This window comes from Brassica napus, chromosome A10 (assembly GCF_020379485.1).
Source record: "Brassica napus cultivar Da-Ae chromosome A10, Da-Ae, whole genome shotgun sequence".
Lineage (NCBI taxonomy): Eukaryota > Viridiplantae > Streptophyta > Magnoliopsida > Brassicales > Brassicaceae > Brassica > Brassica napus.
Genome location: NC_063443.1, coordinates 3,309,741 through 3,334,946, shown reverse-complemented (window position 1 = coordinate 3,334,946; position 25,206 = coordinate 3,309,741). Strand labels below are relative to the sequence as shown.

The 25,206-nt window shown below is 36.8% G+C and overlaps 9 protein-coding genes across 12 annotated transcripts; 4 read left to right on the top strand and 5 right to left on the bottom strand.

Annotated features, from left to right (window-relative positions):
- Window positions 1-131: 131 nt before the first annotated feature.
- On the top strand, window positions 132-2,108 carry LOC106391984 (protein phosphatase 2C 3). The gene is made up of 3 exons (XM_013832744.3): window positions 132-794; window positions 874-1,185; window positions 1,275-2,108. The coding sequence occupies exons 1-3, from the start codon at window positions 147-149 to the stop codon at window positions 1,776-1,778; spliced, it is 1,464 nt and encodes a 487-aa protein (XP_013688198.2). The 5' UTR covers window positions 132-146; the 3' UTR covers window positions 1,779-2,108.
- A 431-nt stretch (window positions 2,109-2,539) lies between these two features.
- LOC106391117 (methylsterol monooxygenase 2-2) lies at window positions 2,540-4,911 on the bottom strand. The gene is made up of 7 exons (XM_013831683.3): window positions 4,749-4,911; window positions 4,086-4,223; window positions 3,745-3,890; window positions 3,436-3,555; window positions 3,141-3,353; window positions 2,968-3,048; window positions 2,540-2,885 (listed from the first exon to the last, which is right to left on the bottom strand). Exons 1-7 carry the CDS (start codon window positions 4,776-4,778, stop codon window positions 2,813-2,815), a joined length of 801 nt encoding a protein of 266 aa, XP_013687137.2. The 5' UTR covers window positions 4,779-4,911; the 3' UTR covers window positions 2,540-2,812.
- Window positions 4,912-5,109: 198 nt separating this feature from the next.
- LOC106391118 (ras-related protein RABA2b) lies at window positions 5,110-6,368 on the bottom strand. 2 transcript variants are annotated; one of them, XM_013831684.3, is made up of 3 exons: window positions 6,205-6,368; window positions 5,901-6,101; window positions 5,110-5,829 (listed from the first exon to the last, which is right to left on the bottom strand). In XM_013831684.3, exons 2-3 carry the CDS (start codon window positions 6,063-6,065, stop codon window positions 5,344-5,346), a joined length of 651 nt encoding a protein of 216 aa, XP_013687138.2. In that variant the 5' UTR covers window positions 6,066-6,101; window positions 6,205-6,368; the 3' UTR covers window positions 5,110-5,343. The 2 variants fall into 2 exon arrangements, with proteins under 2 accessions (XP_013687138.2, XP_048599482.1); XM_048743525.1 differs by having other exon boundaries at window positions 6,170-6,286.
- A 1,268-nt stretch (window positions 6,369-7,636) lies between these two features.
- LOC106378721 lies at window positions 7,637-8,690 on the bottom strand. Its single transcript, XM_022712318.2, has 3 exons — window positions 8,160-8,690; window positions 7,953-8,049; window positions 7,637-7,839 (listed from the first exon to the last, which is right to left on the bottom strand). Exons 1-3 carry the CDS (start codon window positions 8,254-8,256, stop codon window positions 7,695-7,697), a joined length of 339 nt encoding a protein of 112 aa, XP_022568039.2. The 5' UTR covers window positions 8,257-8,690; the 3' UTR covers window positions 7,637-7,694.
- A 2,301-nt stretch (window positions 8,691-10,991) lies between these two features.
- On the top strand, window positions 10,992-12,608 carry LOC106395548 (neutral ceramidase 1). Its single transcript, XM_013835970.3, has 4 exons — window positions 10,992-11,108; window positions 11,520-11,842; window positions 11,940-12,148; window positions 12,342-12,608. The coding sequence occupies exons 2-4, from the start codon at window positions 11,682-11,684 to the stop codon at window positions 12,449-12,451; spliced, it is 480 nt and encodes a 159-aa protein (XP_013691424.1). The 5' UTR covers window positions 10,992-11,108; window positions 11,520-11,681; the 3' UTR covers window positions 12,452-12,608.
- A 645-nt stretch (window positions 12,609-13,253) lies between these two features.
- Window positions 13,254-13,802, bottom strand: LOC106393923 (proliferating cellular nuclear antigen 1-like). Its single transcript, XM_048743275.1, has 3 exons — window positions 13,662-13,802; window positions 13,473-13,611; window positions 13,254-13,363 (listed from the first exon to the last, which is right to left on the bottom strand). Exons 1-3 carry the CDS (start codon window positions 13,800-13,802, stop codon window positions 13,254-13,256), a joined length of 390 nt encoding a protein of 129 aa, XP_048599232.1.
- A 273-nt stretch (window positions 13,803-14,075) lies between these two features.
- Window positions 14,076-16,637, top strand: LOC106391120 (serine/arginine-rich splicing factor SR45a-like). 3 transcript variants are annotated; one of them, XM_013831685.3, is made up of 7 exons: window positions 14,076-14,237; window positions 14,550-14,641; window positions 14,734-14,842; window positions 14,929-15,078; window positions 15,439-15,502; window positions 15,594-16,059; window positions 16,137-16,637. In XM_013831685.3, exons 2-7 carry the CDS (start codon window positions 14,550-14,552, stop codon window positions 16,309-16,311), a joined length of 1,056 nt encoding a protein of 351 aa, XP_013687139.2. In that variant the 5' UTR covers window positions 14,076-14,237; the 3' UTR covers window positions 16,312-16,637. The 3 variants fall into 3 exon arrangements, with proteins under 3 accessions (XP_013687139.2, XP_013687140.2, XP_048599481.1); XM_013831686.2 differs by having other exon boundaries at window positions 14,119-14,241; XM_048743524.1 differs by lacking the exons at window positions 14,076-14,237; window positions 14,550-14,641; window positions 14,734-14,842; window positions 14,929-15,078 and adding an exon at window positions 15,079-15,282.
- Window positions 16,638-16,858: 221 nt separating this feature from the next.
- LOC106391509 lies at window positions 16,859-22,359 on the top strand. The gene is made up of 6 exons (XM_013832174.3): window positions 16,859-18,563; window positions 18,635-19,339; window positions 19,545-19,930; window positions 20,009-20,090; window positions 20,173-20,312; window positions 22,048-22,359. The coding sequence occupies exons 1-6, from the start codon at window positions 17,685-17,687 to the stop codon at window positions 22,292-22,294; spliced, it is 2,439 nt and encodes an 812-aa protein (XP_013687628.3). The 5' UTR covers window positions 16,859-17,684; the 3' UTR covers window positions 22,295-22,359.
- On the bottom strand, window positions 22,299-23,317 carry LOC106363087. The gene is made up of 2 exons (XM_048743274.1): window positions 22,375-23,317; window positions 22,299-22,327 (listed from the first exon to the last, which is right to left on the bottom strand). The coding sequence occupies exons 1-2, from the start codon at window positions 23,315-23,317 to the stop codon at window positions 22,299-22,301; spliced, it is 972 nt and encodes a 323-aa protein (XP_048599231.1).
- Between the last annotated feature and the right edge of the window lie 1,889 nt (window positions 23,318-25,206).

Sequence of the window (25,206 nt, the reverse complement as noted above, 5' to 3'; positions counted from 1 at the left end):
ACGTCGCTAGAGTAAAGATTTTTTTAAGACAGATGGGGAGAAAAATCAAAGTTAAAAAGTGAATTTGAAAAAATGAATTTTTAAAATGCTTATGAAGCGGTAGGCGCGTGGGGTATAAATGACCCCCTACCTTGTAACGTGTAACGATGATATTTATTCAATCAATTGCATGCTATCTAACACAATTTACACAACACAGCCATTCGACTTCTGTAATAAAAAGAAAAATATCGGAGAGAGATTTTCCATTTTTCTCGGAAATTAATATCGACGATCAACAATCTAGTGCGAAGACGATCCTGAGAGTTTTTTTTTTAAATCTATTTGTGATGGCGGATATTTGTTACGACGACGAACCGTCATGGTCTAACCGGAGGAGGAGGATCGGAGTCCACCGATGCAGGATATCTCCGTCAGAGATGCAACAGACGGCGGTGGAAGATTCGGAAGGTGTTTATAAGCGTAATAAACAGGAGGAGAACGATATTATGAACTGTGCATCATCACCTTCTCGCAGCTCACCTGACTCAGAAGCGGAGGAGAGTGTATTACTTGATGTGGAGATCACTAGAGATGACGTTGACGCCGGTGAAGATTCATCGGTTATCCCGTCTAAGAAAACTGCGAGAGAGACGGATCCGAGGCCTAGATACGGCGCCGCATCGGTGTGCGGTAGGAGAAGAGATATGGAGGATGCGGTTGCGATTCATCCATCGTTTGTTCGGAAGCAAACGGAGTTTTCTCGAGCAAAGTGGCATTATTTTGGCGTTTACGACGGACACGGCTGCTCTCATGTACGACGCCGTTTTAACACCTTTTTTAAAATGTTTCATTTTGAATTCAAATTTCATCTTATACGACGTCGTTTTTTAGGTCGCGACGAGATGTAAAGAGAGGCTTCACGAGATAGTGCAGGAGGAAGCTCTCTCCGATAGGAAAGAAGAGTGGAAGAAGATGATGGAGCGTAGCTTCACGCGCATGGACAATGAGGTTGTACGTTGGGGCGAAACCGTGATGAGCGCTAACTGCAGGTGCGAGCTTCAGACGCCAGACTGCGACGCCGTCGGATCCACCGCTGTTGTCTCCGTCATTACCCCCGAGAAGATCATCGTAGCGAATTGCGGCGATTCTAGAGCAGTTCTCTGTCGGAATGGAAAGCCAGTTCCTCTATCCACAGATCACAAGGTCAGCCTCTCTCCCGAGAGAGAGAAAGCCTTCCTTAAATAATTTGTTTTATTTTGTGGTTTTAATTTTTTAATGTTCGGAATAAACAGCCGGATCGTCCAGACGAGCTTTATCGAATCGAGGAAGCAGGAGGTCGAGTAATATATTGGGATGGTCCTAGAGTCTTGGGCGTTTTAGCCATGTCACGAGCCATCGGAGACAACTACTTGAAACCTTACGTGAGTTCGGAGCCGGAAGTTACCGTGACTGATCGGACGGAGGAAGATGAGTTTCTGATTCTAGCTAGTGACGGATTATGGGACGTAGTGACGAACGAGGCGGCGTGTGCGATGGTGCACATGTATCTAAGCAAAAGAGGTGGCCGTGGAGGTGGAAGGCGGCGAGAAACCAAGGAATGTGGTGAAGGGAAAGAGGAGGAGGAGAAGGTGGTGGTGGGGTCAAAGAAGAGCGGGAAGAAAGGAGAGATCTCGGACAGAGCATGTACGGAGGCGTCAGTGTTGTTGACGAAGCTGGCGTTGGCTAAGCATAGCAGTGACAACGTAAGCGTCGTCGTCATTGATCTCAGAAGAAGAAAAAAGAGACACGTTGCTTGACACTAATCTCATCACTCCACCGTCTTTTTTTCTTTAAATATGATTCTTTTGTTTTTTTTTCTTGTGTGTGGAGGTTTCACTGGGACGAAGTCATCTCAGCAGATGATCTCCCAACCCTAAAGGAAAAAAACATTAGTTGAAAAAAAAATATCTCGGTTTATCGAAACCGGTTAAACCGGGGTATGGTTGGGGTTTTTTTTTTTTTTTTCTGGACCATTGTTTTTGCCTTTTGCGTTGTGTGTAATGGACAAACAAAAAAGGAAGACGGGTTATGTGTCACCGTCTGGATGGAATGAGTTCAGAATTCAATAAATGAAAAGCATGTACATATTTGTTTTTGCTTGCTTTTTAGACCAAACCATTCATTCGGGAACGCGTGGTATGCTTTCAGACAGCAACGGGAATTTTCTTATTTTGATAGAGACTTTAGTTTTGGTCTTTGCAATCTGGTGGGGCTTTTTGTGTAGATGATATTCAAAATCTCACGTAAAGGAATAGAGAAAGAAGAATAATTGGGTAGAGAGTGTGGACGTGTCACAATGGTAAAACTTAGAAACCCTACACCACAAGAAAAGACGTGACCCACCAAGGACCAATGCACATATATCATATGCACATATTATACGTGTCGGTGTTGGTTGATAATTGATTGTTCCATGATTCTATCTAAAAGTGTTTGATCTATACATGATCACTGTTCAGATCTAAAATCAATATAAGCATTTAATAGTCAGTCCAGGAAAACGAAAGAGGCGGCGATATTAATCAACAAATCAAATAGATGACTCATATCAAATGCTTAAAAAGCCCAACACAAACGCCTGCTAAGGTACCAAATGTATTTTCAAAGGATGCCACATTTGTAGCAATTCTAGACAACACATATAATAAACTAAGACGCAGAACAGCTGAAGCAAGCAGCATGGAAGTAAAATGGAAGGAGAAATCGAGGCTGCGGAATAAGACCTTGGGATGCAAACAGAAACTCGCAAATCCGCAGTTCGATCGACAAATGTTATCCAAGCTTAATGATGTCACGTTTGTTTCAATTCACTGTTTCCTTTAAGAGACTTCAATCTTCTGTAGCCCTTATCGGTACCAAAAATCCTGATAAAACACCAACACGAATTGTTAAAATCTCTTTCCTTTTTTTTTTTAAGCAAAGAGAAGTAAGAGCTCAGGGGTTTACCAGTCCATATACACAAAAGTTGAAGAGTAGTTTCCAGACTTTGTGTAGAGGAGGCGGTGATGGTAGTCATGGAAGTCAGCACTGTAACCAAATTATCGAATTTTACGTTAATTACAATCTACTATAGATTTTAGATTCAAGAGAGCTGGCTAGGTGTGTGTGTGTGATCTTACCCTCCATACAGAGGAAGAAAATTTGAGAGGCTCCATGGGAAATGATAGCCACAATGTGCCTCAACAGTCTCAAGAACTCTCAGCACCATCCATAGCCAGAGAGTAATTAGGTGGGGGCCGGTGAGAGCTGGCCCGACTATGGTAGCAAATCCCAGGAACAGAATCTCAGCTGGATGAGCATACTCTGACGTCAAACCAAATGGTGTGGCGTATCTAGAGTATCATAAAATGGTTGCTCTTTCAGAATTTATCAAAGTATACTAATCATGTTTCAAGATGAACAACTAAAACTTACTCATGATGAACACTGTGGACGGTCTTGTACAGCCATTTTGTATGTAAGATCCGATGACCCCAGTAGAAAACAAAATCCTCAATGATGAAGTAGAATAATATCTGGGCAGACACTTCTTTCCTGCAAGACCATCAACAAACAGGGTCTTATAAAAAATGATCAAACATACGCTCAGGTTCTTTCATGATGCTCAACACTGACACTTTTCCTTTTTTTTTCTTTTTTGTTTTTGAATTGTCAATTGGAAGAGTTTATAACATGAGAACCCAAAGGAACAAAAGCTTTAAGCACTAAAGAACCTGGTAATACCAGGACGGGAGAGGAAGACTGCTTCGCATTCCCATGGCTCTGAAGACAGGATAGGAGGCCATCATAAGGGGCAAGTTTACGCAGAAATGATAAAGTAACAAGCGAGTTATACATTTTTCTTGGGCTGCAGGTGTGTTGTTTTTTGCCTGCATATGACCAATTACCAAAACAAGGGGGGCATTTGTTGTATCATAAAAAAAAAAGAGAAGCTGAGAAAACTGACTCTCCTTGGATGATCAACCTAGATCTTATTGAAACAATCACGCAAAGGAATATTTTCATACATAGGAGACCACTTAGAGGAAATGAGAATAAAGAAGAGAGAGAGAGAGAGAGTTAACCTGAATCTTGTACTTGGTGAGAAAGCCTTGCCTTTCAAGATAAATGAAAGGGAGTCCAGATAAGAAGAAGACGCTTTCATGGAGGAGGAAACTCCCAATGCACGCCAGTTGAAAGTCGCTAAAATGTGTCACAAGGTACTGCAACAAAAAAAAACGATCAGCGAGAGATCATGATTCGCGCAAAAAGAATTGTGATGGTAATAACAGAAACAGAAAGTACTGGTATCATCATTTTCATTCTCTCACCATCATCTATATAAGAGCAACATACACATATATATCATTAAAGTAAAAGCAAATGTATAGAGGAACGACTATTGCTCAATTAGCACGTGGTTTATTGATTGATCCACTGTTAGGTACATAGACACCAGTGACATACACAGTATCTAGAATACCAGTGAGCGGTCAACAAACGGAAACTAGAAAAAACGATCATACACGTGATTTGGCGAATTCAGATCTAGCACACTACTGCAATCGACACGAAAGAACGTCTAATCTGATGGATCAGAACAATCAAATAGCCCCAGATCAAGAATAAGATAAAGTTAAATAAAACGAGCATGTATCACAATGTGGTGGTCAAGTGAAGACGGAGTAAACAAGAGGACATCACATGAGCTGGTCGATTCTTCAGAGGAGAATGGTGGTGAGTAGTACCTGCCAACCGGATTCGACGAGGGAAGCCATTGATGGATCTAGAGAGAGAGAGAGAGATGGGGAAGATGTAGAGCAAGAAAGAGGTGGGAGAGAGTCCACGAGTGAAACAAACAACAGACTGTCACGGAACGCAAAAAAAAAACAAAACAATCTGGAGCGAGTCTGATATTTCTTTTTATTCCACCTAACTTTTTGTTTTTACTTTTTTGACCCGTAACTCGTAAATTCACACGGATCCCCTCGTGCGCATCGCCCTCTCCCTCATTTTTTTTTAGTGGTCCCCATATTTTTATTTTATTCCTTTTCTTGTCTGTACATGTTCAGAGATTTTCTCCTCATTTTAGAGGTTTTTAGATAACAATAAAGAAACAAAGATCTTCCTTTCTGGGAAATACTGTGGAATGATCACAGTTTCAATACAGCTAAACAAGCTTCAATCTGTAACATAAATCCAAAAAATAAAATAGACTTGGAAGCAAAAAGCTATACGCTATACTTGCTGAAATTAAGCCAATAACCAAAAAAAAAAATGTTAAAAAGATCAAAAGAGAGAGTTTCATGAAATGAAACGTGTGACTAATTTGATTAGTCATTACTAGGTAGAACAGCATCCTTTACTCTTAGCCACAGACGAATCCGTTATGTTAATGGCAGTACCTTGCCCCGGAACCTGAAGATTACCCGCAGCTTCTTGCGCCGCCAACGCCTTCTTGCTTATGATATGATAAATCTCAGATAAAATCGTCTGAAACGCTTTCTCGATGTTACTCGCCTCCAAAGCAGACGTCTCGAGAAACGACAAACCTTCATTCTCAGCTAGAGACCGACCATCTTCGTCGGCAACGGATCTCAGGTGGTTTAGATCTGATTTGTTCCCAGCCATCATGATCACAATGTTGGAATCGGCATGGTCCCTAAGCTCGCGTAGCCACCTCAGGACGTTCTCGAAGGTTTGTCTCTTGGTGATGTCGTAGACGAGGAGAGCACCGACGGCTCCTCTGTAGTAAGCGCTCGTGATGGCTCGGTAACGCTCTTGCCCTGCCGTGTCCCAAATCTGAGCCTTCACTGTTTTGCCTTCAACCTAGAAACAGATACAGAAGGCATGAGCAAGACAGATCTCGAGGCGAAGGATCTAAGGCAAATGATGATCACCTGTAGAGTCCTGGTGGCGAATTCAACGCCGATGGTGGATTTGGATTCGAGGCAGAACTCGTTTCGGGTGAATCTGGAGAGGATGTTGGATTTGCCGACACCGGAGTCGCCGATGAGGACGATCTTGAACAAGTAATCGTACTCATGGTCTATTCGATTCGCCATTTGTCTTCCTCACAAAGCCTAGCGCTTCCGATCAACCTGTGCATACATATACGGTCAAACAATCGAGAGTGGGGGTTGTGCGAATCAAAGGCGCAAATCGATACCATAGAAAAATCGAAGGACGAACTAGAATTTTTACCCTTTGAGAACAAAGCTGAAAGGATCGATAATGGAATTATTTTTTTTGTTGTGTTTTCCCTTTCTGTTTCCTCGCGTCTCTCCTCTCTTCCCTATACGTTGCGATGAAAACGGAAACACTCTTTTAATTAGATTTTTTTTTTTTTTTTTTTTTGTGTCTCTCGTCTTCCCTAGTTATTGGTGTACTAGTGTTCCTTTCCGTGCTATGCACGGGCAAAATTTTTTTTTTTTTATTTTGAATAATTTTATTATAAATGTAAATTTAAATAAATTAGTAATCTTTAAATATATTATAATTATGGATAATATTGAAGTAAATCTGTTGAAACCTTTTTGGCAGTAATATCTGGCAGTAATATCTAAATTTGTTTTTTAAAAAGATATGTTCATATCTTTAATCTCAACCGGAATTTGGAGGCTTTTCACCTTGTGTTAATAATGATAATGGCTGCACATGGGATGTGAGGGGGCGATACGTGCACATGGGTGTATATTTTAAGTGACTTAATACTAATTAATGAAGGTTTAATGTTCATGCAAATGGAAAAGCAGATGGCAAAGTTGAGAAAACAGAGGGATCTTGCTGAGTCCAGGCTTGAAGATGAAGAAAATAGAAGGAGATGTCTAAGTGTCATAAAGAGGTAACTTGAAAAGCATATATAAATAATAGTAATCGATTTATTAATCTTACGATTTATTTTCATTAATAAAATAATATTAGCCCCTGTGGTAACGCACGGGTTACTTTCATTATTTTCCAAATTATCTGATCATAAGTTATAACGATCCAAAGCATAAAAAAATAAATTTTTATTTTAGTCATATTTTCTAAACCTAGATAACACATGTAAAAACGTGATTAAATATCTGAATTTTATACTTGCACCCGTTTTCATATTAAAATATGTTTCTCGTAGAAATTTCATTGATAGATTAGTAAAATTAGTGATGTTAAAAAGAGTAAAATCAACAAACTATAAATAAGTATATACATTTGTTTCCCATACAGCTTCACATTTGTCCTAATACAAATTAACCATACTCTGTTTTTTCTAGTTTTCTTCTAACTTTTTTAAACATAGAAAAGTTAATCTGTTTAGATAATTACAGTATTAAATGTAATCTGTTTGTTGACAAAAAATAAGTATATAAATGACATAATTTAATATTAAATTAATGGGAAATCATCAACGGTTACCACTTTATTTGAAGTGGGTTTTACCATTTGAGTAACCGTACATGGAGCCAAATTATCAGTGTTCACCATTCTGAAATTGATTTAAAAGTCTTAGTAAAAAATAATGTAAAAGGAAAGATAAATATGTAAATTTAAAAATGAACTTACCCTTTCTTAAATTCACTTATCTCATCTATATCTTCTTCATTCAGAAAAAGCTTTGTAGAAAAGCGTGAGTTTTGAACTGATATTTTACCTATATATAAAATAATTTATTTTATACTGTTATTAAATATTTTTAAAAAATACAGTACTTATATGATAAAATGGTTACCGTTGAATTTTTTGGTCCTCATAAGACTTCCAATCAATATAACTGGACGAGTTTTGTTGTTCTTCATATAAGAGTGCACATCCTCAGCATGGTTTTCCCATAAAGTGCATTCAATGATTGTTTCACTACAATTAAAAACATTGAATTAATATACAATCAAAATTTCATAACGGTAATGTAAGACAAACTTTAGATAACTAAAACACTAACATAACTATAATCTTTGCTTATAACTAACCTCAAATCTCGTAGTTGAATATCCAAAAGTTTTGTTGAATGTCCTGCATACTTCCTCTCAGTGATTTCACCCATGCCAACAATTTCACCCAGTATGTCTACATAAAAATAGAAAATTGAGCAAAGATTAGGTAAATACTGAATGGGGAAATTATGTACTAACTTCAGTACGGATTAAAATATGTAAAAGTTAAGAGAAATAACATACCTATGAAGACATCATCAACATTGGACTGAGATAAAATATCTGGAAAAGGGCTTAAGTTGAAGCGAGATAGATTTGGGATCTGCTCAGAGGTCTTCATATATGTAGTCCATATAAAACTTATCTTGTAAGGGTGTGTGGTTCCTCTGTAATCACCATTGTTACCCAACACTTCAAAAATTCATGACATCTAGATACTCTCCTTCTTTAAGGTCCCTTCCAAATTTTTTAATCAACTTCTGTTTCACAGAAGCTTGAATCCTTTCTCCCTGTCAAGTGTGAAAGATTAAAGATTAAAGATTAGACATTACTCAAACGGTTTCTACAAAATATTTTTAGATATCAAAGTGTATACACTTTTTCATCCACAAGGATAGCTTCCATCCCGAGAACAACTTCAGGTTTATTTTTGGAGTAGTAGTTCCATACCCATGAGACCAACACTCGGATTTTCCATTCTTTTTGAGATGCATTGAGCTGGGAAAGAGGAGTATACTCCAGTGGCATCTTCAACCTACGCTCTGCAGAAATAGAGAGTGGATGATGTATTAGATAAGAAGAAAATAATTGTTCTAAGAATATTGATGGAAAGCAAAAACCTGTGGAGAGCGTTTTGGCTACGATGGTGAGGAAAAAAGAAAAGAGATGAAACGATGGTGGAAAAAAAGAAGGTGAAGCGGTGGTGATAAAGAGAACGGGAACAGGGGAAGCTATCGTGTGTTCAGTTGAGAATAATTAGGCTTAAAGGTTTGTGGGATAAGTAGTTGGTAGTTATTCTATATTTATCTATTGTAATTGTTAATTTAATTTTATTGAGTTGGTATTTTATCTAACCTTTATTATATTAGTTTTAATACAATTACATTTGTATTTGATCCGTAGAAACTATTTTGTGTATACTATTCTTTGCAAAAACCAAAACACTCATAGTTTTTAATTTCCAACCATATCAAACCAGCATGTATTTAGTATTACTCTGTATATTTTCGTTAGTTGAAAAGTTTATATTGTTGAAGTCAGATATTTTTTTTATAGATTTTCACTTTGTTTGCTATAAATAAATGAAAACTAAGTAAAATTTATCATGAAAAAATATAGTTCAAATAAGAAGAGCATTATAAGCATCTTCAAATGTAGTATACAAAATCCCATTAACAGTTCGTATATCTTCGTAACTGGTAGAACCTTTGATCTTGTTTAAAAGAAGACTCAGATAAAAAAGTTCTTTTGTACTTGAGTAATTTTAATGTTTACTATTTGCATTCTCTCTGTTCTTACTATTAACTTCAATCCAATCTTGAAATTGTGTAGTTTCATTTGCCTTCTTTGCTGAAAGATTACCAAAATCATGACCTCCATGTGTAACTTCTTTGTCATTTTTTTTCATATTGGTTCTCTCCATCTGTAGCAAATATGAAATAAAACTTTTAAATTAAATATGACAAAAACACAGAAAATAAGATATCTAGCTTTTTATATTAATAAGCCTTAGAAATGGTAATAATGATTATAGTACACATGGGTAAATGTAAGCTTTCATAGACACGTGAACCTCATATTACCTACAAAATAGACACACATGTATAAACTGAATGTAATCGTGTCACTTTATCGCTAACAATCTGAAAATTCTCACTTTTGAATATAGGTAGTTGTTGCTGAAGACAAATGAATATAAGAGATTTAAAATATCAAAGTATTAGCTGGTTTTAGAAATAATTGTGAGTAGAATAGATGCATTTATAGGAGATGAAGAAAATAGGAGAATTATATATATCAACGTAAACAAACATTTATGAGGAAAATAAGGAAATTGTTGGTTTATATTTAGACTCCAGAAAAATAGGAGATGCAAGAAATTTTCAGAACTAAATTCTATAATTATCGCACACATAGTTTTTTTTTAAAAAAAATTGTTTCACATGATTGGGTCATTTAAAGTTGGTTATTTGTTTTATTTTCAAACTGCCAAATTTTGCAAAAAAATAACGTGTTTTGCTTTTTTTTATTTAGCATTTTTTTTTATAAAAAAATACATTTTCCACTTGTCATGTTAGGATTGGACGTGCGACTTGCGCTTTAGTATATAAGGGATTTAGAGTGCAAATTCTCCGAAAATGATGTTATTAGTATGAATTTTGTTGTTGTTTTTTTTTTAAAACATAAATTTATGGAGGTGATTGGTTGTGTATGTAGATGATTTCAAAAAACCAAAATTTAGTTTAAAATCATATATGTTAACTAATCAAGTTTTTCTTTGTTTAAAAAATCTACATAAAAAACATTTCTAAAAAAAATAAAAATGGCTGTAGAAATTTTTATTTCCATAAAAGAAATTTAGTGCTTTAGAAAGATACGACAATAAAAGTTACAACAAATAAATTTATCGATTAAATTCTACAGCAAAAAATATAAAGTGACAACAGTTATCAATCATCACCTATGTCCATCAGTCACTGTACTCCGATAACTAAAATCAATACATATGGCTTCATATCATTTTTTATAGTGTACACAATATTCATACACGTATTTAGTATATAACCTTAATTGCAATTATCTCTTCCAAAAATTATAGAACAATAAGAATTTACTTATATAAACTAAAATAAAATTTGAAATCCCAATATTATTGATATACTAAAGTTTTACTGTATCTTTTATTGTATTGGATGCATTAAAAAATGTAATGAATATTAATTTGGGCTCTACCTGTAGTAAAACATCATAATAAGCATAATAGGTTATTCGGCTGATTAAACTTTAGGTAACTCATTCGGCCCAAAATTTTATTAAAATCAACTTTGAGGAGCACAAGAAATGATGAAAAGTCAGCATCTGTGTCACACCAAATTCATGTCTTTGCTTCGACTCTCAGACTCCTTTCATCTTTTTTCCCGCGCCAAATACTTTCTTCTTCCACTGGACTTCCCTCTCCTGTTGTTTGATCAGGTTAGATACTAGTTTATTTTCACTCATGCTTCTTTTTAACGATTTTGCATGTATGATTCTCCACCGCTATCGTCGACTTTTCTGTATTTTTTTCTTCTTCTGGGATTCCAATTGAATTTTCTCGAAATTGTTTTTTATGTTTCGTGTGTGTGATCGTCTTTCGCGTGCTGCTTCTTTCTGCTTTGTGATTTGGAGTTCCCGGTTTAGTGTGTTGAGTGAAACTTTCTGTTTGCTTTCTATTTCGAGCATTGAGAATTTCAAATTGATGGTCATGTGCTTGATTGGGCTTTACAAAAATATTACATTTTAGGTTTCATGTTTATAGAGCATACAATATTTTTTACTAATAGAAGATGAATCATTTCAAGATACTATTAATGCTAATAATAGTGTTTCTTAATGAACTATAAGGTAATGCCATGATGGAGCTACTATCTCTACTCAGATTATGGATTAGTTTCTTCTTCATATCGACACTTCTTTTGCTTCGAGTTGACTCTCACTCTGAGTATTTGATTGGAATGGGAAGCTATGACATCACTGGCCCCGCCGCTGATGTTAACATGATGGGCTATGCTAACATGGAGCAAGTCGCTTCCAGTATTCACTTCAGGCTCCGTGCTCGGACATTCATTCTCTGACCCTGAAGGGAAACGGGTTGTGTTTGTTAACATTAACGCTTGTATGGCTTCACAAATCGTTACACTCAAAGTTATCGAAAGGCTCAAGGCAAGGTAATCTTTTAGTTTCTTATAAGATCATTGAAGTTTCTTAAATTAGGTGAATTCGAGTATATATCATAAGGTGGAGTGATGATGCTGTGTTTTGTAGATATGGGGACCTGTATACTGAAAAGAATGTTGGCATCAGTGGTATTCACACCCATGCCGGTCCAGGGGGTTATCTCCAGTATGTTGTGTATATCGTTACATCACTTGGCTTTGTTCGTCAGTCATTTGAGGCTCTTGTCAATGGAATTGAGAATAGTATCATCCAAGCTCATGAAAACCTTAGTCCTGGTTCAATTTTTATCAATAAAGGTTAGGACTGATCATACACTTCTCTCTAGTAAAAATATTTCCTACAGAAACTGTTTGCTTCCCAAGAATGTTCAAGCTTTGCTTTGTACCCGTAACTGGCTGCGTGATTTGCAGAATATGAAAGTAAAAATTTCATAATTTATTAAAACTATTGTATAATGTGTTTTATGCTAATTCACATGTTGACTTGTAGGTACTATAGAAGATGTTGATGATATGTGCAAGGAAGATGATGTTGGGAAGACTACAAGTGCTTCTGGAGTTGGAAGTTCAAGATCAGAAAGCTCAAGTGTACCACTATGAAACATGTTTGAGACTTTCTTTTATTATGTTTGGAAACATAACGAGAACAAAATTTGGTGCCTTTGTTTTGGTAGTTATTGAACTTGTTTAAGTTATTAAGTTTGTTATTGTAATGCCACTTTAAAATTCTAGTTATTTGATTATATATTTTCTGGCATCAGTCGTATGTAGCAACTAGCAAGTAAGGATCCTACTTGTTTGGGACAGTTATTGCCGGCTGAGTCGTAGGTGAGACTCATCACAAGAGATGTTGACAAGCAACTCCATTATTCTTGTTTGGTGTCTCACAGTCTCACGACTCTCTCTTGATCCTTGGTTTTAATATGTTCCCACATTTGGGTTCAATTAATACCAATGGTTTCAAACATTTCTTTCACAACTGAAGATTTTCTTATTTTTATACAGGTTTTCAAATTGTTTTTGTCATTTTATTTTATTTAAATTAAATTAAGTAGTGACCACTAAAAATTACAATATTATTTAAGAATATAAATTTTTGTACCATAAAAATTTGTTTTACAATATAATTAAAACAAGAAAGGTATAAAACAAATTAAAAAAGAGTTAAATGGGTCTTAATGGGTCAAAATAAAATTTGTTGGTTTAAATGGAGAACCCTAATATACCTTAAAATTAAATGGGTCTAAACGGATTTGGGTTTTAAATGGAGTGGGTTTACCCATTTTAACATCCCAAAGTAAGTGTATCAGTCTCTCTATATACTCAAAGAGCATCACAGAGAGCAATGATAGTGTATACCAGTGTCACCGATGGTACTGAGATCTTTGCAAATCCTTGAGAACTAACTTGACGGCATCCTCACAATGGAGAGGTGCTCAGCATCAGGTATCCCTAGATGCTCATTGTCTATATCCATCAGTTTCATCTCAAAATCCGCAATCTTGTCTTGCGCTATAAAACACAGATCACGACACAAGTAAACATCTTGCTTTCACCGGTAATAATTAACTAAAATATAAAGCTACAAACTTTAATGCTTTTATATATCAAATTTTGCTACTATTAAACTTAATGTGACTATCGAACATGAAGGTGACGGTGTCGCCGCCGTCATCGGCTTTGATGGTCATGATGTCATCATTTCCGGTGCACTTGAGCATCTTGGACATGTTTCCGAGATTCATCCTATGGAGAGGTTCCTGTCGCACATGTAGTGCTCAAAGCCTTCGAATCTAAGCAGGAGAGACACCAGCGCCACGTGGCTGGAATCCATGTCTTGGAGAGAGAAGCCGGTGCTGGAGCAGTCAAAGTTGGCATCATTGACCAGATCCTTGACCGATTTGAGAACCTTCTTTAGCAAAGAATCCTGAACAAGACGTAGCTCCAACATTATCGTCTAGGGTTTATGGAAAGAGCATTGATTCAAGAATCAGGAGAGAGTCCTTTTTTTATAGGTTTTTCCTTTTCTGGCGGGAAATCTTGATTCTACGACATTTACTTCCCGCCAATTAAAAAAGGATCTGATTTGTAATTATAAAAAGAAAAAGGTTCATTTCGCGTGATTGGTGAAAGTTTGGGGTTTATTGTGATAGATTTCCTTATTTGGGCCGTTGTGAGAAGAAAAAAAAACTTATAAAGATGGGCCGGACAGCAGAATAAAATATGTAATGGAGTTTAACAAACTCCTTCGCGTCCGATTCTCCCGAAGCTTCTTCTGATTCCACCTTTTATAATACGGAAGCGTCAAGTTCATTCATATTCCTCCCGTCAAGTGCAGAGAGTTCTCGAACATCATTATCCTTCTTTTGTTGAGCTTTACTGCGATGTGAGTATGTATGCTTGTTTACGACGTTGTTATTCGTTTTTATTTCACGATGCCGTTTCAGTGACTCTGGACGATCGTCTTTAGGTGTTGCTAGATCTGATTGTTCTCGATGCAGTAGCTTGATTTCTAGATCATTACGTGAGTTAGATTAGATATAAATCATTTATCATGTTACAGAGTTTGATGAATGATCTCAAACTTGAATTTGTGGAATTTTGATTTCTCCGGTTAAAAAAATTCTAATTAGATTAGCAATCTGTTATACACATATTATTGCAATCTTATAATTTGGATTTATCTTTTCCTTTGTAGATGTCTTACTCAAGATACTCTCCATCACTATCCCCTTATGAAAAGCGTCGTGGAAGGTCTGTGTCAAGGTCTCTCTCTAGAAGCCGCTCCAGGTAGCTCGAACCCTTTTTTTAGTGAATATGTTTTTTCTGTTTTGCTGCTTTTGAATGTACTCGTGTTCTCAACCGGTTTGTTTTTACATTAGGAGTGCTTTAAGCGATGCAGAGAACCCTGGTAACAGTTTATACGTGACTGGATTGTCTCACCGTGTCACCGAAAGAGATCTGGAAGATCATTTCTCCAAAGAAGGAAAGGTATGCTTGATTCACTAGTGCGTTTAAGAGCATTCAGAGGAGAGAATTGCTTATAACATTTGTGTGCTTTGGTTGTTTGTTTGTAGGTAACTGATGTTCACCTTGTCCTTGATCCATGGACTAGAGAGCCTCGTGGTTTTGGTTTTATCTCCATGGAAACTGTTGGTGATGCTAACCGCTGCATCAGGCATCTTGATCACTCTGTTCTGCTGGGCCGCGTCATTACAGTTGAGAAGGTAAAATGAAAAGACTGTCTCCTCTGATCTTACCCCAAACCTGATATATGCAAGTAATGGGCAATGTTTTTTTGTTCTTTGAAATATAAGTTGTTTGCTTGTTTCCACTTTCAAATCTCTGTGGCAGCAGGTCTGCTGTTTGTAGCAGCAGCAGCGCTTCACCAAATAGCAAACGTTGCAACAGTTCAAACACACACTGTTAGGGTTGATTTCCTCTCTTTCTTGAACCACTTAATATGCCTTCCGTTAGTAGTTCGAAATGCTGTTTTTGTTGTGTTTTATTTTTTTTTCTTGCAAGTACTTTCCTATTTTGATTGATGGAATTCTGACAGCTCTATGATATCTCTGTGTTATGCTCAGGCAAGACGTCGAAGAGGACGTACCCCGACTCCAGGAAAGTACTTGGGTCTGAGGGCCGCTCGAGGTATGTCATCAATAGCATTGGTTTAATTGAATTTCCTTAGCCAGTGTTTCCTGATCTTGGCATTTCATGATTTTGTTTATTCCTTTTGCAGGACGACATCGGTCTCCTAGCTACTCTCCACGAAGGTCTATTAGCTATTCTCGTAGCCGCAGTCGAAGCTACTCATCTGATCGTAGCAGGTCTTATTCTCCTATCCACCGGAGGAGCAGGAGATCACTGTCTAACTCACCCTACTATAGGCGTGGCAGATCTTACTCTTATTCCAGATCTCCATCACCTGATGATCGTTACTACAGGAGACGTGACAGATCAGTATCACCTTATTACAGGCGGCGGTACAGGTCCAGGTCTTACTCTCCTGACTACGGAGCATGGGAGAGATCATACTCACCTTACTACAGGAGGCGGTATAGGTCCAGGTCCAGGTCATACTCGCCTGACTACAGAGCACGTGACAGATCATACTCACCTTACTACAGGGGAAGAGATCGGTCTTATTCGCCTTATTACAGAGGGAGAGACGGGTCTTACTCACCTGAAAGTCGTTACTATAAAAGGTATGGCAGGTCAATATATAAAAAGGTTGTAGCAGGAACTGAGTGTTGTGGAAGCTGAAAAATAGAAATGAACGCAGGTACAGGTCGGTGTCGAGAAGCGTAAGCCCTGTGAGGAGAAGCAAGTCACGGAGCGTATCTCCTAAGAAGGGAAGGAAAGAGAGCAGGAGCAAGTCTCACAGACGAGACAGCCAATCTTCAATGAACCATTCGAGGAGCGCAAGATCAAGCACCTCTCGATCAGTCAGCCCGTAATAGAGCCATTGCGATTCTACTTTTGCTCAAATGTTGACACAATCACTCAAGTCACGTGTGTTCTAATAAATAGTTAGGGAGTTCTCAGTTACTTGTGTTTCGGAATTGATGACAGAATGGCGTGTGCGTATGTTATCAACTTATGATGATCTGGTGTTGGTCTTGTATTTATCAGATCACAAATCTTCTTGTAAAATCAGTTTCTTGTCTTCTCGAGTCGCACGAGAATCATTTTCTTTGTTACAAACTCGCAGGCAGTTACCATGGCTACCTTGTTCCACTTGTTATATTCGACGATCATTATTGGATTGGATTGTTATGCCTCATGTTTAAGTATTCATGTTTGATTATGGACTATCAAAACGTTGAGGTAAAGGTCCAAAACATTTCGGGCATTTATTGAGAAAGATCGAAGTTGTGGTAAAATTTGATTTAGTTTTTGTTGTCAATTTAAATTTCATGAAAAGTCCAACATGGACAGAACTACATGGATCTTAGTCAAACAATTTTTTTAAACATTAGGCCCAGACAAAAGATAATGTTAAAATTAATAGGGAAATCTGTTTTTTTAGAGCAAAAAAAAGGTAACTATGTCCCTTTAGACTAATCTGTACTACTTTATGTCCTATTAGACTAATTTTTTCGAAAATGGCAGTAATGCCCTTAAAATTGTAATTTTTTGAAAAAGATAAATAATGAGTTCGACAAGCGGGATCGATCGATCCAGATTTACAAGTTACAGTGGATCGCTCGATCCCGATAATTATTCAGAACAAAAAAAAACGCGAAATATATACTGATCGACCTGGTCCATTTCACTCGATCGGCGAAGGTCGATTCCTTACAGATCGACCGATCCACTAAGAATAGATCGATCGATCCCGTGCCCAGGAAAGAATCCCAAATCGATTTTTTTGGTTTTGTATGATTATATCCGGGTTGATTCCCACTTGATTTGAACCGACCAAGCATGATTTCAACTTTTTAAGCTCGATTTCTCTGGGACAAAACCCTTAATTTCCCATTCACGAACAAAGGGAGAGAAAATCAAATTCTCACCCAAAGTTCATTAACCCTAACTCACTCAATTCTCTGATTTGGACGATTATTTGGCCTAACTCATACAATTTCGTGAGCTTTTTACGAATCTATCACTCTTTAGTTCGTTCTGCAAAGGTATGAAACTCTATCTCCACTTCTTTTTAGAGTTTGAAATTAGAAAGGTAAAAGGTAGATTTTTGAGTTAGTTAAGATATTTAGACTTCAATCATGTGTTAAGGTGATGATTAGAGAAGATTTTGTACACAATCATGGTTTAAATCATATTTTCGGGATAGATTTAGGGATTTTAGGTTTTTGTTATTAATAGATATATGTTGTATTGTTTTCAAATTTCAGGTATGGAGTTGGAGTTGCCTAATCGTTTATACGGTGAGGGATTGGAACCTCAGGTTAAGAAGATTAATAACAGCTGCCGACTAAAACTTCTCGAGTTGCTAAAAGAAAAAATGGAACCAGAATTCGATGAAGTTATGAAAGATCCCATTTTTTCACAGATTATGGTTATCCAGAAGAATGATCTGAAGTTTTCGGCGAGGTTGGTACACTCTTTTTTGTGTAAGGAGTTGATGACAAGCAAGAGACATGAGAAGTGGTTCACTTTCGCTAGGAGACCTCTGCGTTTTGGATTGCAAGAGTATCATGCTGTCACTGGTCTGAAAGTGAAGCGAGAGAATAACAGTGGGCTAGTGACATGGAAAGACGATAATGGTTTTTGGAGCAAGCAGATAAAGACAAATGGAAAAATAAATTTGCAGATCATAAAAAAGAAGCATTTGGAAGAGAGCAATACCTGGACTTGGGTTGATAGGGTGAGACTGATATATCTTTGCGTTATTATGGGTGTGGTGATGGGAAAGGATGAGAAGGTGAATATCCCGCATCTGTACATGAAGTTGGCGATGGATTTGGAGAAGCTTCGGAATTATCCATGGGGTCTGTATTCGTTTGATTTCCTTCTGAAGCAAATTGATAAAACAAGGCATAAATTAGAGCAGAAAGAGGGGTATCTGATGGAAGGATTCTTGTTTGGTTTCCAAATTTGGATAATGGAAGCTGTTCCTGCTTTAGGAGAGATTTGTGGCACAAAAGTCAGTAAAGATTTTACAGGTCCACTGTGTGGTAATTGGAGAGGATGTGCAAAATGTTCTTATGAAGATATCATTGGCGTTGAGAACTTATTCCCAGAAAACGTATGCAAATTTATTTTCAAATTAAAATATTTATTGTTTTGTTCACTTTACTAATGATTTGATTGATGTAGGGAATTTTGCATTCATTCATGGAATCCCACATAGATGGAGTGGTCCTTTTGGCAACTGATTTTGTACAGAAGGATGAGAAGAAAGATGAAAGAGTAGATCGTATTTTAGATATGATCAATAGTAAACATGATTGGAACAATCATGTTTGGGGAGTAAAAGAAGGTACGAACTCTGAATTTGAGGAATCTGGCGAAGAGAAAGGAGAGGATCAAACAGCTGATACTGAGAGAGGTGAAAATAGTCATGTTGCAGGGAATGTTGATGGCACAGCTGATGTTTCGGGAAGAAACAAGAGAAAGCATGCAGACCGAGGAGCAGAGTCAAGGAAAAAGAATGTTTTGTGCCACCTAGCTGCTTCATCAAAAGGAAATATTGACACAGATATGAAAAATTTCTTGGAGGATCTGGTACAAGCTTCTTTTACTGCTTTTGGGGAAAAATTCTGTCAGCAGTTCTCGGATAGGTTGGGTAAGATTGAGACTGAGGTTACACAACTCAGGACAGCTTCAGAGAGAACTGAGCAATTTGAGACCGTTGTAACCGACAGATTGGGGAAAATTGAGGCTGAGGTTACACAGCTCAGGACAAGTTTAGTGGTGACTGAATTGGTGGGAAAGAGTGATCAAGCAAGCGGTCCTAGCTTGACCAAAATCAACAGTGGTCCTAGCACCAGCAAAAAAGGAACTGCTCCAACAAAGAAAAAGGTAACTACTAAGAGAAAGAGTTAAAAGATGTTGAAAGCTTGGAACTAGGCGATGGAATGTAGGTCTTTGAAGCTAGGTTTGATGTAATATGTATTTGGAAGTTTGTATGTTTATTATGGATTTCGAACTTGGCGTTTATGTCTATTCTCTATTTTGAACATGAAACTTGTATGTGTAATTTGTAATTGTACGTGTTTGTCAACAGGCTGTAAAAAACCAAGAGTTAAAGACTGCTGATTCGTGTGTCAATTTACCTCGTGCAAAAGTTACTCAATCATCAGCTAGTGATCTTCGTATGGGTACACAAGAGTTTTTGGAAAGTTGCATGAAGAACCTTCCATTAGACACATTTGTGAAAGGTTTGAATCCTTCTCAAGCTAAAGTCGAAGATTCATTGGATTGGTTGGAACTTCCTAAATCATTGAAGAAGCCAACAGATTCATTGGAACTTCAAAAATCATTGAAGAAGCCAGCGGTCCGATTAGATGACCGAGATATAGAGCTAGACGGCGAAAATTTCCCTGATCGCTGCTTGGTGTTTGTGCATCCTACAGATTTTAAGAAGATGCAGGACTGGCAAGATACACGAACGTATGTTATTCCTTTGTATATATCATTCGGTTGATTTTCTTAATAATTGACATCTCTACCATTGTATTTTGTTTACAGAGCTATACAGATTGGTCCTTCTATGTTAGACGGTGATCTAGCCGGACGTATTATGTCTGCCAGCAGTTGGCTTAAAAACTACGTAAGCATTCGACTGGTTATTTCTATAAAATGTTACCTATTATATTACTGTATACATTACAGATTTGTCTTCGTTTTTGCAGGAAATTGATGCTATAATGTATGTTTTCCGGGAAAGAACAACATTGAAACGATGGAACGTAGATCGTGTTGCTTTCATGACATGCGTCTTCAGCGACCTCATTGCTAAGGATTACCAGAATTTCTGTAAGGGAATTAAAAAATACACTATGGATCCATTACTACTGCAATACGGTAAAGGTGAACTGCCTTCCCATGGAAGAACACAAATGTTGTGGAATGTCGATGTGGATCGGATGTACGTTCCTGTCTGGGTCAATTGCAACCATTGGATTGCTTTATGCATCAGTTTTGTGACTAGGAATATCCAGGTGTTTGACTGCGGGGGTAAAAAAAAAATCAAGGAAGTGGAAGCTTTCGCGCAGCTTATTCCTCGGATTGTCAAGGCCGTGCAGTCATTGACAATACAGAAGCATCTCCACATCACTCCGTACAATGTTTCCTATGTACCTATGAGTGGTCTTAACCGACTTCAATGTCATTGTGGTGTGTACACTATAAAACACATCGAATGCCACGTGCTTGGGTTGGACATATTTATGGTGAATGATGAGAACATCTGGGGAGCTCGGATAAAGATTATGTGGGATCTATGGGAAGCAGCTAATGATCTAGAACTGATTGAGAGAATGTCAAAGTATGAACCTATTAAGTGTAGTAAGCCTGCCGAGTATGTTGAGATTGATGATTTATGATTTATTGTTGGTTATGCTTTTTTAAACTTATTTTGTAATGATTTTAGGAGTTTGTGTTTTAATGGTTTTTTTCTATATACAGTACTTGATCTTACAAAATAAAAGACAACATTAACAATTGCGAATCCGGTAAATCTAAGTATATCGATCGATCTGTTCCATTACGCTCGTTTGGCAAAGCTTGATCAGGGTTCGGGATCGATCGTTCTGTCTTTCGGATCGATCGGTCCGAATTTCGATCGATCGGTCGGGACGAGATCGAGCTTTGCCGATCGAGAGAACTATACCAGGTCGATCAAAAGATTGTCCGTGTTTTTGTTTGTTTTGCATATTGATCAGGATCGACCAATGGATCGACCGTTCAATATACAGATCGATCGATCCACACTTCGTGGACATCACAGTTTGTTTAAGGGATTGATTGAATCAGATCTCCTAACCAAGTTAATACGGCATGAAGATTAAACAAAGTCCTCCCAAACTGAAACAAAGTTACTAATATTCAAGCAAATATAATCTGAAAAACTGAAACAAAGTTGTCACAAACAGAAACAAAGTTACTAGAAATCAAGCAAAAGAAGTTTGTTAAAATTTCACTAAATTGTGAAGAACACAGCCAACAAATCCACTATATTGGCATCTTGCAAGTTGCTCTATTATGACCACCAAGACCACATCTACTGCACTTACGAGACTGACCCCCCTGTGATCCTTGTGATGATCGGATTTTGTCTTCAACAGTTTCATATCTGCGTTTTCTATTTCTTCCAAGAGATCTTCTTGTCTCAGGCGGTAGCACTTCAGAATTTTCCACAACTTGTGGGACAGACCAACCATCTTCAGGAACTGAAATGGGATTTATGCTTTCTTGATAAGCTTCTCTCCAAGCTCCCGTGGTATACAAAAAATCAGTCAATGTATATGGTTCTCTACCAACAAAGAAACCAGCTTTTATTGCGTGTCTACAAGGGATTTTCGAGAGGTCGTACTTCCCACAAGAACAAGTCCGTTTGTCCAAATCAACAAAGCAGTCAATTGTATCGCCTTTAACAAGCAGCTGGCTATCGGTTACAGGGTAAACTGCGAAAGTTTTCCCCTTTCCAATTCTCCTATCAATCTTTTCCTCCACATCTATGGTCAAACGGTGGGTGTGCTTTGAAATCAACTTCTTACGCTTAAAAAACCAACGTGTCAGCATTTCTCTAATACTGTCCAACAAAGGAATTACGGGAAACTCTCTCGGCGAACGCAACGCAGAATTTATCGACTCTGCAGGATTGTTTGTCCTAATGTCATACCTGTATCCATGAAATTGACATCTAGCCCACTTTCTGACATCTGCTTCCATAAGATACGTTCCAATTGCTGGACTGATATTGCAAACATGAGCAAACGTCTTCTTGAAATCAACCACTCTATAAGCCTTTGAAGCCTTAGAAATCAACCCAGCTAATCCCTTCCCCTTGAAATATGATATCACATTATTCAACAAATGATGAATACAGATACCGTGTCTCGCTAGGGGATACACTTTCTCCACTGCCTTCGCTATTGACACTTGTCTATCCGAAATAAAAGCCAAACCATTATCATCAGCAACAACAACTTTTAATTCTCTCATAAACCATTCCCAAGACTGCTCATTCTCAGAGTCTACTATCCCAAATGCAATAGGATATAAATTTGAATTTCCATCTATAGCAGTTGCAACCAGTAGCACCCCTTTGAATTTACTCTTCAAGAATGTTCCATCGACAACAATGACACGCCTCATGACTGTGTTAAAGCCTCTGATCGATTGACCAAACGCTATAAACAGATATCGAAATCTACCATCGACGTCAGTCTTGTAAGAGGAATGTGTACCCGGATTGGCCTCTCGCAGCATGTGCAAATATTTTGGTATTTTCCCATAACTTTCCTCTGGAATACCTCTAACAGCGTTGACTGCATATTCACGGGAATCCCATGCTAAAGATTCAGAGATCTCACATCCATAATCATTGCGCATAATCTGAACAATATCTTTCGCTTTAGGCCCTTCCTTGATACCTTCATATTTATGCATTATCAGATTGCCTATCGTTTTCGCTGAAGCTGTCCTTCCGGCACTGGTTTTGTTTGAAGGTGCGCAGGAATGTACACCGACATACTTCTTAATAATAAAATATGTGGAGCCCTTCAAACACTCAGCTCGAGCACCCCAAAAGCACACCTTATCAGCGCATCTAATACACCAAACTGATTTATTGGAGTTGGTAACTGTGTAGTGAAAGTTATGCTTCATTGCACATAACTCAAACCTCGCTTTCAAAACTGTTTTGTTGAGGAAAAGATCTCCCGTCTTAACCAATTCGACCACCTGACTCTTTGCCAATTTTTCTCTGTTTTCTTTTTCAGCATTGATCTTCTCAGCATCATCATCATCTCTTTCAACCTCGTCTTGCTTCATTTTTCCTTTCTTCTTCTCGTTATGCTTGTCAGCATCATAATCATCTCCATCAACTTCACTTTGCTTCATCTTCCCTTTCTTCTTCTCGTTATGCTTAGCCCCCTTAACAGTATTTGAAGCGGTCCCAATGTCACAAGGATTTCGCTTGTTCTCTTCACTAGTGCTTGCATCAGTTGGCATCTTATTAAGATCAATGTCGATCTTATTTGGATTTCCTTGCTTTGCTTTATAGCTGACACACAATTGAGTTGACTGATGCTTCTTACAAAACCCTAGAAAATTTTGAACTTGCCTTGAGTTTCCAATGATCACTGGTGGACAATTTGATGAATTGATCAATCCAATAGGAAGGTAACTCAACTCCAAATCAGCATCTGTTTCTTCAAAACCAAAATCCTCTATAACAATTTTCTGTAACTCTTCCAGAGAAGACTTCAATTCCAAAGCAAGTAACCTTCCCCCTTTCTTTTTATCAACATTAAAACTCCAACCTGAAGATACAACCAATTCCCAAACACCACATGAAGCATAGACATGAATCATGGTAGAAATAATGTGAAAATTTTGTGAAAATTTTGTGAACAATCAATGGAATATAGAAGACGGCTAAGAAGGTTGCCAAGGTATTTTTTGTCGTTTTTTTTTTTGTTCTTTTTCGTTTTTTTTTTTTTTTTTTTTTAAAAATCGATTTTTTTTTAAAAAATAAAAGTGAATATTCTCAAATATTTTGTTTCCATATTTTTAGGAACTGATTTCTTATCCGTAGAATACAACTAATATGTAGAAATCAATTTCTACAGTTTTTTAGAATTATAGTAATGTTTAGAATTTGATTTCTACATGTTTTAGATTTATAGTAAATCTGTAGAAGTCGGTTTCTACATGTTTTAGAATTAGATTAATGTGTAGATTTTGATTTCTAAGAATTGTAGAATGCTAGGTTAAGCGCGGAATGTGTATTCTACATATTTGTAGAATACTCCTATTTACGTAGATCACGTATTCTAAATATTGTAGATTCAATGAAAAAGTAGATTTCGTTTTCTACTTCGTAGAATGTCATTTCTACTTTTTTTAGAACATAATCTGAAATTTATAATTATAACTTTTTTATAACTGGAAAATATACCATTAAGTTCATATATGTATTTTAACAAATGTTACTATTTTTCCAAATTTTTTTTGTTTGTAAAACTATTTATTAAAATTATTTTCATAAATATTAAAGGGTATTATAGGAAAATATGACACAAAATATAGATTAGTCTAAAGGGACATAGTTACTATTTTTTTGCTCTAAAAAAACAGTTTTCCCAAATTAATAAAACAAGTGATTTAAACACCTATTTTATACTCTTTCCGTTTGAAGTTCTAGAAGGTTTACGTTATTTTAAAATATACTCTCTCGTTCTCGAAAGCAGCAAGATGTTTTAGATTTTTTATTTGTGAATCTATATGTTTAAAGTATTTTTTAATATTTTTAAGAAACAATAAAAGAAAATATTTGAATTCATTAAATTTCATTGATGAAAAGTTATTGAAAAGTGTATAATAAAGTAAAAGAAAAATTAAATTAGAAACATTTATTGAATTCTTAATAAGCGTGAACACTTTTGAAAATCTTACTTTCGGGGAAGAGAGGAAGTAAAACATTTTGAGGTTTTAAAGTTAACTTTAACTTTATTGGAACATGTTCAAGTGTTCAACCAATTATATTTTAAAGTATTTTGATAATTAGTTGAATGATTTTAAAATTAATCTTTAAAAATATTTTTTAGAGAAAAATTAAATTTCTTAATTTTTGTGCACTAATCCAAAACATCATATATTATGAAATGGATGGAGTAGTATTGTATTGTTATTTTATTTCATTTTTACAGATAAACTTT